Source organism: Euprymna scolopes, chromosome 7 (assembly GCF_053919585.1).
Source record: "Euprymna scolopes isolate OS-2025 chromosome 7, ASM5391958v1, whole genome shotgun sequence".
NCBI classification, from domain to species: domain Eukaryota; kingdom Metazoa; phylum Mollusca; class Cephalopoda; order Sepiida; family Sepiolidae; genus Euprymna; species Euprymna scolopes.
Window position 1 is genome coordinate 126,673,274 of NC_136488.1, and position 17,581 is coordinate 126,690,854.

The 17,581-nt window shown below is 32.4% G+C and overlaps 1 protein-coding gene across 1 annotated transcript; it reads left to right on the plus strand.

Annotated features, from left to right (window-relative positions):
* The first annotated feature begins 1,206 nt into the window (after nt 1–1,206).
* LOC145279935 (small ribosomal subunit protein eS12-like) lies at nt 1,207–17,532 on the plus strand. Its single transcript, XM_080131512.1, has 6 exons — nt 1,207–1,527; nt 1,663–1,684; nt 3,718–3,840; nt 7,096–7,198; nt 16,006–16,107; nt 17,446–17,532. Exons 2-6 carry the CDS (start codon nt 1,668–1,670, stop codon nt 17,506–17,508), a joined length of 408 nt encoding a protein of 135 aa, XP_079987638.1. The 5' UTR covers nt 1,207–1,527; nt 1,663–1,667; the 3' UTR covers nt 17,509–17,532.
* Nucleotides 17,533–17,581: the final 49 nt, after the last annotated feature.

Consider the following 17,581-nt stretch of genomic DNA (forward strand, 5'->3'; position numbering starts at 1 on the left):
AATGGCGTCTCCAGTTTCGGCGATAATGTGTAGAAAGTACCAAAGTTTTTTTAGGATGTTTACACGTAATCGCCTAATTAAAAATTTGAGTGTATTTAGCGGAAGGTATTAATCTACAATATATCAATGTACCCAAACTCATTTCACTTTCGGAAATTTGGGTGACTAAAATAGGACGTAATTAATATTTTTCTCTGAGTACTTGTTTTAGGCGATTATGCGGAAACATTATAAAAACCTTGACAGAAAGTTAGAATTTACAGTGGAAGATTAGGTAATCATGAAGAAAGAGAGAGCCTGTTTCCTCCGTTTGCCTATAGGTGGCGTTAATGTCTGTCCACCCAGTTACGGAAGCACAAAATGTATATAATGGCACCGTTGAAATAAAAATAAATGTTTTTATTAGATTTTAATTTTAAACATGTTGTTGTTGTTTTTTTTTGTTTTTTTTTGCAAACATATTTAAGTTTTATTTTGTTTTGTTTTCGCAAACATATTTAAGTTTTATTTTTCCAAACATTTACGTTTTGTTGCTGGTTTATTTTCAAACATTTACGTTATTTTTGTTTTAATTTTAATATTTTTTTTTTTTTTTTTTTTGCAAGCATAAATTAAATGTTTTTGCTATAATTTTCTTTTAAACATATTTATGGGTACAACCGTTTTTTCGCGAGTATTTTTTACGTTCTTATAATAAAAAAGTCAACGTTTTTTCTTTTATCTTTTTTTTATTGACCCCCCCTCTTTTTTCTTAATTTTTCTGGACTTATTTTACTTTTTCCGCGAGTATTTATATATATATTTGAAAATGGATATTGTAAAACCTGAATATTACTTGAAACTACTATAAAAAATAAAAATAAAAAATAGCGCGGTACAATAAGTGCATAAAAAAGAAAAATATTTCAAAAATATTTAGTTTATGCCTGCAAAAAAAACAACAAAAAAAACGTAAAAACAAAAAAAAACGTAAATGTTTGAAAATAAACTAGCAACAAAACGTAAATGTTTGGAAAAATAAAACTTAAATATGTTTGCAAAAACAAAAACAACAAAAAAACAAACGTAAATATGTTTGAAAAAACAAAACAAAAACAAACTTAAATATGTTTGCAAAAAACAAACAAACAAAAAAAACATGTTTAAAATTAAACATTTATTTTTATTTCAACGGTGCCAGTATATACATTTTGTGCTTCCGTAACTGGGTGGACAGACATTAACGCCACCTATAGTCAAACGGAGGAAACAGGCTCTCTCTTTCTTCACGATTACCGGAAGATTATATAAAATACTTCCCTTCCCCCCGTATTTAAAATGGATTCTACATAGTTATTATTTCAGCACGGTCAGTATTCTACGAAACTATCTCCTTTTTTTTTATGTTAACATGGTAGACTCTGACGACGAAACCGGACTAAACATTACCGGTTTTGACTTCATGAACTTCCGGTCGGGTCCCATCATTCCTTGTCGCGTACCGGATATCCGCCCTTTTCCCTGGAAATTTTATTACAGGACGACGTGGTATGTATACTCGCCTCTTAAAATCCTTACTATCCTTTTAATTTTGAAATCATCAAGTTAAAAAATTATTATTTATTTAATTAAATTTTTATTGTTGATCTTATGGTTTTATTATTTTTTTCTCTTTTTTTGTAGGAATTATGTCTGACGGCGAAAGGTAAGCCGCTATGTTTTTTTCATCTTTTGTCGCTTACCATGTTTTTTTTGTGTGTGTTTTTTAAACTGAATATTCATATTTAAAAAAATAAATATTTTACTTGTATATCAGAATTCAGTTTGGATACTTTTTAAATCGCAGATTTATCTTGTGGTGCTTAAGTCTCGTAAAATATATCTAAACGATCTTACGATCAATCGCTTATTAAGCTCATTTGCCCTCGCGTGGAGCAAAAAAGGGGCTTTTCAATATTTCTGATTCAATTATTATAACTTATACGAAATCAATATTCATAGTTTTTCTTCCGATTACTGAGATTTCAAGAATAAGTTTTTATTAGAGAAAAATAAAATCCACGTGGTATTTTCATCGTTAAATCTGGACTCCTTTTACACGTTGAACATTTCATTTTAGTTTAAAATTTTGTACTTTTCTCCTTATAACTTAATTTTCTTTATTTTTTTTTGTACTTATTCACGTGTTACCGTGCTGAAATGTTATTTTGAAAGCCCTTCTTAACACGGAAGGTGTTTTATAACTATTCTGTACATCCACTAACATCGTGAAACTTTAAAATACTACTTCAAGAAAAAAAAAAAAATAGGGCATTTTTTTAGATTAGGTCCACACCTCCACAACCTCCACAATTTTCTTTTAAATGACACCTTTTATAAGTTTTCGACTATGCTGAATACGAAAATCGTATTGAAATTTTGCAGAAATAATTTGTTATTGAGATATAAAAAGTTGTATTATGCATTGTATTCTTTGGCTGCCATCTTTTTTACGCGCGTGCAGTGACTGCAGTGTCAGTCATAGATGATTTGTTTATGACGCGCGTAAAAAAGTTAGCCGCCAGAGAATACAATGCATAATATCACTTGTTAATCTCGATAACTACTTATTTCTGCAAAATTTTAATGCGATTTTAGTATTCAGCATAGTCAAAAACCTATGCAAGTCGTTATTTAAAAGAAAATTGTGTAGGTGGACCCTTATCTGAAAATTTACCAACCCCGAAAACCTATAATGGTCGTCGATTTATCAAAAAATGTTGACCTTTGAGAACTCTACCAAACTCCTCCGCCAATTTTAGGTCTAGACCCTTGAAATTTTAGATATAGGTTACTTAGACATGGACCTAACTTTATAATTTGATTTGAGCCCAAAACAAATATGGGGTCATAACTGGTGTCAGTTAAAAAAAAAAAAAATGCTGCGGTCTCTACCAAACTACTCAGTCAATTTTTGTTCTAAACATTTGAAATTTTATATAAAGGGTATTCAGACATAGGGCAAGCTTTTTGTTTTTTGCTGAAAAGTAGGCTTCCAAGGGGGTCAAAGTTCAAAAGATTTTACTTTAGCAGTCTTTAGCAAACTATTTAGCTAATTTTGGATCTAAACATTTGAAAATCTACATAAAAGGTATTCAGACATGCAGCAAGCTTTTTAATCAGTTTTTGGGCGAAAATTTGGCTGTCAAGAGGTCAGTTTCCATCAGTTTTGAGTCTAAACACTTGAAATTTTAGATGTAGGTTACTTGGACATGGGTCAAACATTTTAATTTAATTTGAGCCCAAAACTTAAGGATCAATTGAGATCAAAGTTTTAAAAAAAATTTACGTCTGCGGTCTCTACCAACTTTTCTCTATGGTAGTTAAGGAAGCCTATTATAAAGAAAGGCATTTGGCATTACCGTACATATTCACACTTTTTTATATATACATATGTGCATAAAGTTATGAACAGTACATAGGGCCCAAGCAAAGCCGGGCGGAATTGCTAGTCAAAATACTCCATTTTGTTTTATACTCTATGGATTTTCGTACTTATCAGATAGATTATTAGTTTTGGCATAATGAAAATTAGTCATTTGCTGCCTATTTCACCTCTTAGGTACTTTATCCACAGAATTACTGCATTATCAATATTTTTTCATTAACAACTCAAAAATATTTACAACTTAGGAATATTTTTACTTTTTCATTTGACGTTCATTTTCTGGACTAATCTTTTTGTGTTTAAATTTTTAGAGAGGAAGCTGCCCCTGCTGGGTCCCTTGACCTTTACACAGCACTTCAGGAAGTCCTGAAGACTTCTCTGATCCATGATGGACTTGAACGAGGTCTTAACCAATGCTGCAAAGCGTTAGACAAGTAAGTAACGAAACCTGTTAACATGAGTAGAATTTTAATAAAATCTTCAGTTTTGATGAGTAAATATGTGACATATTGGAGACTGCTGTTTGGCATAATTTGTTAGATTTCTAAGATGAAAGGGGGGGGGGTTGTTTTCGAATACACATAGATTCGAAAAAGTTGTCACAAAACAACAAAATGTTACTTTTCTACCTAACTGGGTAATTTTTTTGGTGTTTTTATTTAATATAAAATGTTTATTCGGCTCGAAAAACTGTGTTTACCAATGTATTGGGAAATTAAAAATGGCGTTAGACTCTGAACACGTTAAGTTTGGGGAAATGAGTTAAAACTAAAGTTCTATACAAAATACTGTTAGAAACTCGCTCAACATGTTACCGTGACATAGGCTGGTTTCTAACAGTATTTTGTATTGTTTTTTGTTTTTTTATAACTCATTTTCCCAAACTTAACGTGTTCAATGGTCTGCTGCCATTTGTATTGTTCAAATACATGGATAAACAGTTTTTCGAGCCGAATAAACATTTTACATTTAATAAAAAAACACTAAAAAAATTATCCAGTTAGGTAGAAAAGCAACTTGTCTTTAACATTTATTTCCTAATATATAAAAAAAATTTTGACAACTTTTTTCAAATCTGTACAGTAAAACAAACCCAAAATATGCCTTTCTCATACATTTTTATACCTTATACTTTCCCAGGTGTTTAGCCTTCAATGCACATTGCACCTCCTCATTACAAGTCTTGTGTGTGGGTATATACAACTTGTATATTTATACTTGTCACATACTTTACTGCCTAATTAGATTCAAACACATATTTCATTTAAAGGCATAATGAAAAGCAGGTTTACCTGCAATCCTTGGTTTGATCATCACTATCTTCGGAAATGTATAAATTTTTGATCAGTTACTGGTTAGTATAATCACTTCAGGTTTAGAAAGAAAGATGTCTAGAAGACATTAAAATTAACAAAGATTAATGTTAACTCTCGGATTGAAAGCTAATTCACAATGTAATCTCTGCCTGGATGACGCCAGCATATCTAAGGACTTAGCTGAATTCTTAAGTTCACTAGTGGTCAGCTTTTGACAGTGGAATTATGATTTGCGACTATAGGAAGTTTGAAAGATATTGAAGGTGATACGAGTGTGGACTAAGGCATGAATTGACATGATGGAACAGAAAAGTTAGGTGTATTAAATAAAGTGAAAATGAAGTCTGTGCTTTGTCTGGTGATAAAGAGTAATATACAAAGCAGAGAAGGAGGCTGAGGTTTTCAGATGTATGATGAACGGACGACTAAGCTGTTTAAGATAACCGGTGACAAGGATGAATAGATATTGTTGGAGAGAAGTGGGTTCAAAATATCAATGAAGTTTTAAAAACAAATGAACAAGGATTCTTGAAATGTTACTATGACAAATTGCTGAATAATGAGTTTCTTTAGAATTGAAAGGTGATGTAGGAAACTGAAATAGTAAGGTAGGAGTACCACCTGTCATTTGATGTTTGCAGGTGGAATAATCATTGTTGTAATCACTTTATTCAAATCATAAGTATGAATTGTTACAAAGGCTGAAGATTGGATCAGCTGGTGAAATTAATTGAGAGAATAATTTAGCAGTAAAAAAAAAACGAAATGCGCTTTTACGCCTAGCCGTTGCTCATTATCCTTACTAAACCATCTCTTCACACCCGGGCAACGCGAGAGTACCACCACTAGTCATTAGATAAATGCAAGAGAAGTTTGTAAGAATGTATTTTGCTTTCATAGGTCTGGAGAAAGCTTTTGTCAGAACCAAGAGGTGTCTTGTAGGCTTTGCATAAGTTGAGTCAACAAGTTTGTGAAGGTTCAAGCAAGCAACGTTAGAATTAACAATGCATTTAGTGACAGTTTTAATGTTTGAAGTACGTGAGGATATTGTACTGTCCATTGCTTTTCATTTCTGCCTTAGCAGCATTGTCCAGAGCTTAATACAGGTTGTTCAGAAGAGATGCTCTATGCTTGCATGGGAAACTATGGATGGCCGACTTGTTAAAGAAATGGAGAATAGTGAATGTTGCTATAACTAAACTGATGATCAGTGGCTGTAGTGTTAAAAGTTCTCTTGCTCAGTTTGATTAACAAAAAAAACTAGTGATAGATTTTAATCATATTCCATACAAAAGTAGTACAGTGAAATTATGCACTTGGAGTGTAAGTCGGTATACATTAAACTTTTCTTTTTTTATCAGACTGTTATCCTCATCTTAGTCGTTGTTTCACCACTTTTTGACGAACTCCTCCTTTGGCCTTCTTCCAACTACAAGGTGGGCCCCAAAAGAACAGTACATTCAATTTGTTTTTCTGGGCATTTTACAGACAACGGAGAAAAAAAAGGCCAAAGACCCTAGTGTTTTGATGTGATGTTTTGAATATAAACTAGTTGTGACCAAAGTTTCATTTCATTAGGACAAAACACTAAGAAATGGGGCCTTTTTTTTTTTTTTTTTTTTTTTTGTCACCCTGTATGAAGATAAGAATACCGGTCCGCAAAAAAAAAAATTATGAGCCTCACCCCCACCCTCTCCAAAAAAAAAAAGAAGAAGAAGAGTACTGTGTCTACGGTTCCAGGTGAGCGCTGTCTGAAGATGGTGATTTCAATACTACCCAAGCTTGCCAGAGAATTAGTTGGCCAAAACCTGGTGATACAACTATGGAAAACAGTAATTACTGGGGATAAGACTCGACATTCCTATTCCGTCATGGTTAATCACTTGAAGAGGCCCAGAAGTTGGTCGAAACAATAATTATGAATATGGCGGATAACAATCTGCAAAAAAGAATGTATACAGATTAAAACTTGTAAACAAAGTATATTTAAATGGTTTAGATATTAAGCTTGTTCCCATTGGAGCACAGAGACTCCTTACCAACTAATAGTTTTCACAATAACATTTTATTTTATCAAGATATTTTCTGCTCTCACTTTTTTTTTTTTCTAAAGTATAAAAAAAATTTTGTATAATAATCGTTACTTAAAATGGATTTGATTGTAGTGAACTTTTAACATGTTTATAAATTGGTAAATATTTTTTTGTTTTCCTACAAAATCAGATAAATATCGTTATAGGATGTGGGTTCAAATCCTGGTTTATTTGCAGTAATTTATGTAGTGTGTGTATATATATATATGTATGTGTGTGTGTTTTTAACATGTTTGAAAATGTCCAATTGAAAGATATTAAAATATAATATTTTTTGTAGGCGTCAGGCTCATTTGTGCATTTTGGCCAACAATGTTGATGAACCAGCTTACACCAAATTGGTAGAAGCTCTTTGCACAGAACATGGAATTAACTTGTTGAAGGTAAGTGGGAACAAAAGATCCTACAAAATTGATAATTTTTAACAGACCAACTTAAGGAAATAAGTTTTTTTGTGCTAGTCCTCAGACAAAGGAGATATTAGACTTAATTCACTCCCGTTCATTTGTTCACACTTTTCTCAATAACCATGCCTTGGATATTTTTAATTTTTCGCAAACATTAGTCATGGTAAAGTAAATTTTTGGCAGAATGGATTTTCTGTGATGACTCTGGTTGCCCCACCTATGGGGCATTTACAGTGGTAAAGTTGCCTCCAAATTGTTCATTATTTATTTTTTTTAATTTTGCACAAACATTGGTCATGGTAAAAAACACTTGTGGAGGGGGATGCTGCACTCTCTGCTTTTTTTTTTTTTTTTTTAATCAAATTCAAATTTAACTCTAAAACTCAACCGTTAACTCATGCCTGCATCAACATGCACTTTCTCTGGGGATGGAGTATCCTATTAAGTGCTATAGATTTGTGTATGTAGTTATGTATACTATATTGGCAGGTGTCTGGATTGTGTTGGGAGTTTGCCACAATAGTTTTGTCTTAATAAATCTTTGCAAACTCTAAATTTATAGTAAAGACCAAATTTCATACATCTTTATTTCTGTAGATGTGTGTCTTTTATATTAGCCTAACAAAGTATCTTTTTGCTATGCTGCTAGATTGACTTATAAGGAGCATTTTTAGAATTGTATAAGAGTTTAAAACTATAAAGGTTTACTTCATAAGATCTCTAGCTATGGTATAGCTGGAAATGTCTTAATTATTAAATCATTTCTTTCTGATAGGTTCATAAGAGTAGTAGTTGATGGGCAAAAATCAGAAGCCCACAGTATTAATGCCGGTGTCCCTCAGGGGTCTATCCTGGGCCCAACTCTTTTCCTGATCTACATTAATGATCTTCCAAATCACATCCTTACATCATTTGTAGACATTTATGCTGACGACACAATCATTTATGGTAGCACATCTAAGACAGTAAACGACCAAGTTCTCTCCAATTCTCTCTCCTCTGATCTTGAGCATGTAGTACAATGGGGAAAGGAGTGGCTGGTTACTTTTAATGCATCTAAAACCAAGCTTCTCTCTTTACATCAACATTCTGATCCACATCTGACATCAATTGAAATGAATGACTCTCGTCTTGAGGAGGCCTCAAGTTTTGACAAGCTTCTGGGCTTGACCATTACTCCTGATCTTAAATGGAATACGTACATCAAATCTGTTGCCAAGGCCGCTGGAAAAATGGTGGGATCTTTCTATCGATCCAGTAGATATCTCACTGCTGATGCAATTCTCTATCTATATAAGAGCCAGGTACGTCCAAGGATGAAATACTGTTGCCACATCTGGGCAGGAGCTGCTAGAAAGGACTTGTCCTGCCTTGATAGAGTTCAAAATAGACTTCGTAGCCTCGTAGGAGATGTCCTTTTCTCTTCCTTGCAACCTCTATCTCACAGAAGAGATGTTGCGAGTTTGTCTCTGATGTATCGTTATTTTCATGGAAAGTGTTCAACTGAGCTTCAATCTATAGTCCCCCCTCGCCAAACTTTCACAAGAAACACTCGTCTAGCTGTAAACACTATCAATAATTCCCCCCACTCTTTATCTGTGCCTAAACCTAAACGTAGATTCCATGAACAAAGCTTTTTTATTAGAATTGCACGCCTGTGGAATTGTCTTCCGTTTTCCTGCTTTCCGGCTGACTACAATATGTTTTTTTTTTTTTTTTTTTTTTTTTTTTTTTTTTTTTAAAGGCATCACCACATTATCAAGGCCCAGAGGCCACTCAAGGATAAGGGTTAAAGAGTGTACAGTAGAAATTGGTCAATATAGTAATCATTAGTAATGAAAATTTGGTAAATTTAATAACTTATATGGAACGGCTCATCAAGAACTTATTTACTTTAGACTTGAACACAGCCATATTGTAGTCAGCCGGAAAGCAGGAAAACGGAAGACAATTCCACAGGCGTGCAGTTCTAAGAAAGAAGCTTTGTTCATGGAATCTACGTTTAGGTTTAGGCACAGATAAAGAGTGGGGGAAATTATTGATAGTGTGTACAGCTAGACGAGTGTTTCTTGTGAAAGTTTGGCGAGGGGGGGACCATAGATTGAAGCTCAGTTGAACACTTTCCATGAAAATAACGATACATCAGACAAACTCGCAACATCTCTTCTGTGAGATAGAGGTTGCAAGGAGGAGAAAAGGACATCTCCTACGAGGCTACGAAGTCTATTTTGAACTCTATCAAGGCAGGACAAGTCCTTTCTAGCAGCTCCTGCCCAGATGTGGCAACAGTATTCCATCCTTGGACGTACCTGGCTCTTATATAGGTAGAGAATAGCATCAGCAGTGAGATATCTACTGGATCGATAGAAAGATCCCACCATTTTTCCAGCGGCCTTGGCAACAGATTTGATATACGTTGTCTTCAAGTCTAACGTAAATAAGTTCTTGATGAGCCGTTCCATATAAGTTATCAAATTTAACAAATTTTCATTACTAATGATTATTATATTGTCCAATTTCTACTGTACACTCTTTAACCCTTATCCTTGAGTGGCCTCTTGGCCTTGATAATGAGTTGATACCTATGAAAAAAAAAAAAAAAAAGGATAAAGTCCAATGTGAACAAGTTCTAATTGAATCGTCCCCCTAAGTAATCCAAGTTTCAAAATTCCCACTGTTTACTATGCTAAAATCACAATGACTAATGTATACCTATTAACCCTTATCCTCGAGTGGCCTCTGGGCCTTGATAAGTGGTGACACCCTTGTAAAAAAAAAACTATAAAAATAAAAACTGTTGACACAATAGTTCTGAAACATGACAAATTATATATCTATGGTGTCACATCAAAGTTTTCGTTTTAACTAATGTTTTAAGATCTAATAATAAAATCTAAATAGCTCAGTTCATAGAACATAAGGTCAAAGATATAAAGCCTTAATGTAATTGATGGGGTGGGGAGAGTACACACAGAAAATGACCTATATGAGGCGAGTGGTTGTCTTGTGGAGTTATTTGCTTTCAATCTTAAAGGTTGACACTGAAGTTGCATTTCATTTAAATTTATTTCAGTCTTAAGATGAAAGAATAAGCACAAGATTAGTAAAGGTGATCGGGTTTGGGGATTGATCGGGGAAAATGTACAGGTTTGACTGAAACTCTGACCTATGAAGAAGAAAGTTTAGATAGAAATGCCTTCTTTCAGTAGATGAAAGTTTTAGAATTGCGTTCAATCTTTAAAAAGATGATGACATTTAATGCTCCCTCTACTGAAAATAATGAGGATTGCATCGTGTCTGATTTAAAAAAAAAAAAAAAAAAAATTGTACGATTAAGCAAAATGCTCACAAACGATTGTCGTTCATGCTGTGTAGTTAAGGTGTGTTTATACAATAGATAACTTACCAAAATGCAATAAAAATTTATTTTCTATTGATTGTATAGTTTTAAAGTTCTGAAACTGTTATATCAATTTTTACTTTTACTCAATCAACCAAACCCATGTCAATCAAAAAAAGCAAAAAAACAAGTCCGATCAACCATAGTACAAAATATCTAATTGGATTCCTAACAATATAGTTTGATCATTATATATTGGATAAAATTGTTTTAAAATGCTAACATACTTTGTAATTAAAAATGTTTGATGGTGAATTGATATTTTCGAGACAATCGGTTATTATTCTAAAAGTATCTTTTTTTTTTTTTTTTTTCTTTTTTTTTTATAACAATTTATCGACAAGGGACATGGGTTTTTTTACATAGCATATATGGTTGCGTTAATGTTCTTGGTTTATGAGAATAAAAGATTATAATTAAAATTACATCCCTTGCATTTGAATTCAATCCTAAATGATGACATTTAGTGCTCCCTCTACTGAAATAAAAATGAGGATTGCATTTTGTCTGATTGTTTTTGTTTATGGAAGCCCTCCCTTCCCCTCAAAAATGTAGTACTTTTTTTATCCTTAAATAGTAGTGCTTTTTAAGAATTGGTATCCATAGATTTATAGTTGTGCTGTACGTTCTAAGGAACGCTTGCAATTTGATATTCCCATGAAACTTCCTGGGGAAGAAACTGGTTTAACCCACTTCGGATGATTCTAACTAGGTGAAGTCTATTCTGGCCTGCAAAAATGTTTGAGCAACTCCACTCAATGATGGTGCCTCAACCAATTGGTAATAAACTAACTCCTTTTCCAGAGAGGGTGTAGATCAATGGCAACAAGCCACTGTTAGACTGATTGTTAAGAATGTATCCATGACTGGTACGAACAACACCTACTGAAGTTGTATCAGCGAATGTAAGGTATTGTCAATTTCCTTATTCGGTTATTAACACTTCTATTATGTTAAAGCTGGATCCATAAATCTTTTTTTCCTATACACATTAACTAGCCTGATTACCTAGCATTGTCCAGAGCATAAACAACAAAATGGTTCAAAAGTGTAACATCTAGTGTTTCTACCTTTTTTTTTATATCTCGCTTGCGATTACATCCTCTTTGTATAAAAGTGGTGTACTATTGCCACACCTGGGGAGAGGCTGCTCAAATTGTAAAACCAGCTTCAAAATCTGGAGGTGTCCTTTTCTCGCAGAGGAGATATAGCGAGTTTATTTCTGCTCTAGGTGTATCAAAATTTTTGACACCCCTAACACGAAACTGCGAATAAAATATAAAAAAACTTGTAATTTCTCTTTTAAAAGTGGGTTGTTTATTTTCTTTATGGATTATACTTCCAAAATAAACTAATAAAGTTGTTTTAAAAGTAATAGAAATATATATATATTTTTTTTAAACAGTAATGAAATTAATTGAATTTTACGAGCTCAGTATTTTTCAATTTTTAAACTTTAAAAATCTGTCAATTTTTACGATGTTTTCCGGGTCAATGTAAAATTTTATGCTCTTTCCAATAAACCGAATATAATATTTTAGACAAACTTTTTTTTTTTTTTTTTTTTTTTTTTTTTTTAATTCTCCTCCCCTCCCCCCCTCCCCCTTTTCAAGTGTCTATTAAAAAGTAAATAATTAATTTACTCACCAAAGTTTTATATATCACAAATTGAAAATAAAATATCAATTAATAATATATTCAAATTTAAAATAAAAAAAGTAGTGTTTTTTAGAAATTTACCTGTAAAGTCCGAACTTTAAAACCTTTTTTTAAAAAATCTTTTTTTTTTTTTTTTTTTTTTTTAATGAAACCTTGGTCCTTACTCCTTTAATTGGAAAAAAAAAAAAAAAATTAGGGCTTGAATTACATTTTTCGAGGAGTTATAAGCTTGGAAAGACGGGATGGAATTATTCAATATTTTTCACAAAATTTCTGACACGCCTATCTTTAGGTGTATCGGAATTTTTGACACCTAACACGAAACTGCAAATAAACTATAAAAAAATCGTAAATAGGCCCTAATCTTTGCTCCATTATTTTTGTGCTTTACTAAACCTCAATCTATGCTCCCTCCTCCATCCCCTATAAAACATTCACAGCAACCACTTTCCTAGCTACAAGTGCTAATAATTTCCTTTTACTTTTTTTATTTTTACCTAAAAATGAAAAATTCCATGGGCAAGGCTTCTTTTCTAGAGCTAACAGTCTAAAACTATAACATGTCTGCTTCCCAATTGACTATAACATAATTGCTTTAAAGTCTAATATAAACAACTTTTATTGAGCCATCCTCTTGAATATCTAATTTCCATTACCAATTATGCTGTTCTTTGAGTGGTCGTTGAGCCTTGATAAACCATGACTCCCTTGTAAAAAGAAATATTTCTATATACCATTTAAAAAAAATTTTTCTCCTGACATTGACATTAAAAGCCTACTTTTTCTATTTAAAAGTTAAAACAAACTTAATATACTCAATCATAGATCTGAATGACTACGTGATTATTCCTTGAAAAACAAGCATTAATTACTTTTTTCTTTTTCATTTCACTAATATGCTAAAATTCTATTTTTGCATAACTGCGTAGAATTTAAGATGAAAAGGTTCTAACACATGGAAAAAAGTGACCTTGTCTGTGTGCGAAAGGTCTCTTATGAATATTTGGTTTACATGGTTGAAATTTTATACATAGGATATTTGGACATGTAGCACACTTTAGATTTGGTTTTCATCTGGCAAAAATTGTTTCTATAGTGTTGAAATTACAAACAAAACAGTTGACTTTGGCAAGATAAGTTGAATGAAACATTACTTGTGCTGTTATCTTTACACATGCACAAAATTAAACATTCAAACTTAAAGTTGCTTAGGTTTTTACTTCTCATATCCATCTGTTGGTAGCACAGATGATAACAATGCTGAAGTGATAACTAGGTCTGGAATGCTAAACATTCTAGTTTCGATTCTAACGGATAGTACGCAAATAATCAATAGAGAATTGTCTCTATAATAATAAATGCGCATGAATTAGAATATAATATTTATATTTGTTTTACAACCGGGCAACGCCAGGTGATCTGCTAGAATGTCTGAGCAATTTAGAGAAAGTGACTTTTTTTTTCTTTTTTTTTAAATGCCATCTAATTTGGATGCGTTTATCGTATGACATGTAGACAAGCATATGTAGAGACTACTTCTATCAGACATGTGTGGGTCAGTCTTTTTGGCTTTGTCTCCATGTTGTATAAAATATTGTTATGCCATGGAAATATTAACTCAAAAAGTATTTGAAAGCTGAAATTTGGTTTAAAATTTCTACCTTTACTGAACTTTTAATCGACGTGAAATAGTGCCCCATTTGGCAACAATGTTGGTCTAGTAGTGAATCTCTACAACAGGGCCAAAGTTATTGTCAATATTTTCAGGGATTTAGTAGAGAAGCCAACAAACTACATGAAAAAAAATAAGTGTACAATAAATAAAAGTTACTATTTATTTTTTTTTTTCCTTATGCCTTTTATTTGGTCATGAAATTGTAATTTTCACGAGTATATTCGAAAGTAAAAATAAAAAATTGTCAACCTTTTCTTCTGAAGGAAGCCTCGCTTTGAAATTTTAATTTTAGTGCACATCTCAGAAATTCGCATTTATCTTGGGGATGGGGTAAATATTAACACTTTGTGCAGTTTAACATTCCAAACAAATTCTGTTTACTTTTTTTTTTTCTTTTCAAAGGGAGGTATTAATTTTGGTACATGCTAAAGAATTTTTTTAAACTTAAAACTGTACATGTGTCAAAATGAAATCATCTATTCCCAGGAATCAATCTTAACTTTGAAATGTCAAATTTGAGCCATTTTATGTTTTTAATGTTCAAATGTCTTGCATAAAGCAATACTCTGCTTTTCATGCTGGCATAAAAACATTTGTTGGCTTCAAATTGATGCGTAACTATTTCATCACCCTGCACCATTTTTTTTTTATACTATGAAGTGCATGTTGGGTTTGTTGGCAACCTTTTGGATCAAATTTAAATAAAAATCGTGGTGTTACAAGATTGGGCTTAAACAATTTCATACTCTATTGAAGAAGCTAAAGTCACTATCTGAGCGTAAAGGTTTATAACTAAGTGGCCTCACATAAAATCTAAACCTGCAAATGATGATGGTTTGCTCCCTCTACTGACAGTATATGAGGATTGCAATTTAATCTGATCAAGAATAACACAAACTAAAAACCCCTCTTTTTCTTTAACTTGTTACATTTATGTCCATTTCTTTTCTGATTACTTGTTTGATTTATGAAATCTCATCTAATGTAGATTAATAGAATTGTGACTTTATTTTTTCGTTTTAGTCTTTTGCTTGATTTAAATTCATATTTATTTATAACTAGCCTGGGTGTTTGGAGGTGTAAGTAGGCAGGCTCAAACCCATAAGGCGAAAAAGAAAGTGGAGATGTGTATGAGGGTGTTGGCTAAGTATTTAAAAAAAGAAAAAATTGCGAGCACAAAAGTAAGCAGGCTCAAGCCCGTAATGCACCATAGATCAAAATTTTTCTATTTTTATATTTTCAGGGTCAATGTGACATTTTATGATCTTTCCAATAAACCAAATATAATATTTTAGATAAACGTTTTTTTTTTTTTTAATGAAACCTTGGTCCTTGCTCCTTTAATTGAAGAAAAAAAAAAAAAAATTAGGGTTTGAATTACATTTTTCTAGTAGTTATAAGCTTGGAAACACAGGGGGGGGTCGAATTATTCAATATTTTTCAGTTTCTGACACACCTATCGATGCGGCATGCGCCTACCATGGTTTGACATCACAGGCGGTCGAAATAACGCCTTTTATGCAACGTCGTTTACGTAAGGTTTGAATGACTTGCAAAAAAATGTTAGCGAAAAAACAGCCCAGTTGAAAGTGAATGTTTTTGCCCTTTTTTTTTTTTGTTCCCCGTCCGGAGAGTCGGGCTTCAAAAGGATAGCAATCTCGTGAAAATCCGTCGCCTTTGTCGAAAGTTTAAGGCAAACATACATGCATACATTTAAACAGATAGGTGAGATTTATATAATAGATGTACATCATATAAAATTTAACTGAAATGAGGCACAATAAAAAAAAAAAATTCACTGCTACATAAGTGGGTGTGAATATTCATTGTCTTTTCTCTGCATCTGTCACAAAAATAGTATCCTCATTTTAGTTGACTTGATATTTTGTTTTAGCTCCCTCATTAGATGTGGGGAGATGAAATCAAGATTCTGAATGGCAAGGTCTATAGAATTTTGTGTCCACTTGGATTACTTTACACCATTTTTGCAGGTTCACGTTTAATTTACTTTAGTTTATAACTGAAAGTTTTTTTTTGTTTTTATTTTAGGTTGATGACAGTAAACAGCTAGGAGAATGGGCTGGTCTTCGCAGAATCGATTTGGAAGGGAAAGCCAGAAAAGTCAACGGCTGTGGATGTGTTGTTGTAAAGGTGAGAAAACTTACTTTTCATAAACTGTCATTATTTCATGTTCATTGTTTATGACTTTGAAAAATATTGCTAATTGTGTTGTTAAAAAAAAATCCTAGAGGTATTCAGGATTTTCTCTTTCAAATGATGACAAAAATGCTCCCTCTTCCAAAACATAATGAGGAATGCATTGTGTCTGAATGGAATGTTTTAAATGGTTGACTTTAATTTGATTTTTCATATAAGTAAATTTCTTTGGAACTTATCTAACAAATCTGATTTCTTTAGTTGGAAATGGATCTCTGGAGAGACTCATTGTTCCACCTGAAATCTTTTGTTCGTGTGAGCTCAAATTGAAACTATCAGAGGTTGAAATTGCAAAAGTAAAACTATTCTATTTAGACACTAAAAACAATGATGCATGAAGTTTTATTTTATTCCATACGTCTTCTTTTGTTGTCCAACTTTTCATTTTGGCATCATACCTCAGCAATTGGCCCTTCTTTGTCAAATTGCATATGGTCCAATTCCATCCTAGGTGCATTTTCCTGGGTATTCTGTAGAGTTAGTGATAAAATGGAGGCTGCCAAAAATATCCTTGTCGGTTAATAGCAATCTATTCATTCTTTGTTATTTTGTGCCCAGATGAGCATTTTTTTTTTTTTTTTTTTTTTCACAACTTGGTGTTTGAAAGCCAGTCAGATTATTCTGCAGATGGAAATAATTATTTTTTCAAATGAGTGAAAATTCTCCTTGTTCTGAAACTTAATGAGAAATGCATTGTTTGAATGAAAGGTCTTAGATAATGTTTTTTTTTTTGTTTTTTTTTTCTCCCCCTTAACCATTTGATAAAAGAATTTTGAGGCTGTTAAATGATATCTTAAGCTGCGTATGAATACCCACCCAGCGATGTGCCAACCAATTGGGCTTGAACATAGTCATTTTAAAAACAAAAACTTCTGTTGAGCAATTAAAATTCGTTTTCAGTGGGAAGGGAGCTACAATATAAGAAACATCAGTGAGGATCTGTTCAAATCACCTGTATATCATGGAAACCTTTTTTATATTAAAAATGGCTTCAAAAAATTTCTTTTAATTTTTGTGGTTGAGTTTTTTTTTTTTTTTTTTTTTTTTTTTCCAAATGATGATATAATATGCTCCCTCTTCCAAAAAACAAATGAGGAATGCATTTTGTCTGAATGTTTTGGATAATTGACTTTCATTCTATCGTGTGATATTAAATAGCTTTGTTTTTAAAAGGCTCTTATTTAATTTGTCTGTTAAAGTTTCTGATATTGTTGTGCAAAAATAAATGTTTAAATTCAAAACAATATTTTAATAATGTTCTTTCTTTTTCAGGATTATGGAAAAGAATCCCAAGCTCTCGACATTCTTAATGAATATTTCCGTTCTAAGAAATAAACTCCAAGAATGTGAATAAATTAACAGACATTTTCTATGTTGTTTTTCTTTCCATTCTTCCATTTTACAAAAA

What these genes read in the sequence shown, in the direction of transcription:
- LOC145279935 (XM_080131512.1), top strand. An exon ending in TGCTGCAAAGCGTTAGACAA is followed by an intron (nt 3,841 to 7,095) that starts GTAAGTAACGAA and finishes TATTTTTTGTAG; the next exon opens with GCGTCAGGCTCATTTGTGCA. An exon ending in ATGGAATTAACTTGTTGAAG is followed by an intron (nt 7,199 to 16,005) that starts GTAAGTGGGAAC and finishes TTTTTATTTTAG; the next exon opens with GTTGATGACAGTAAACAGCT.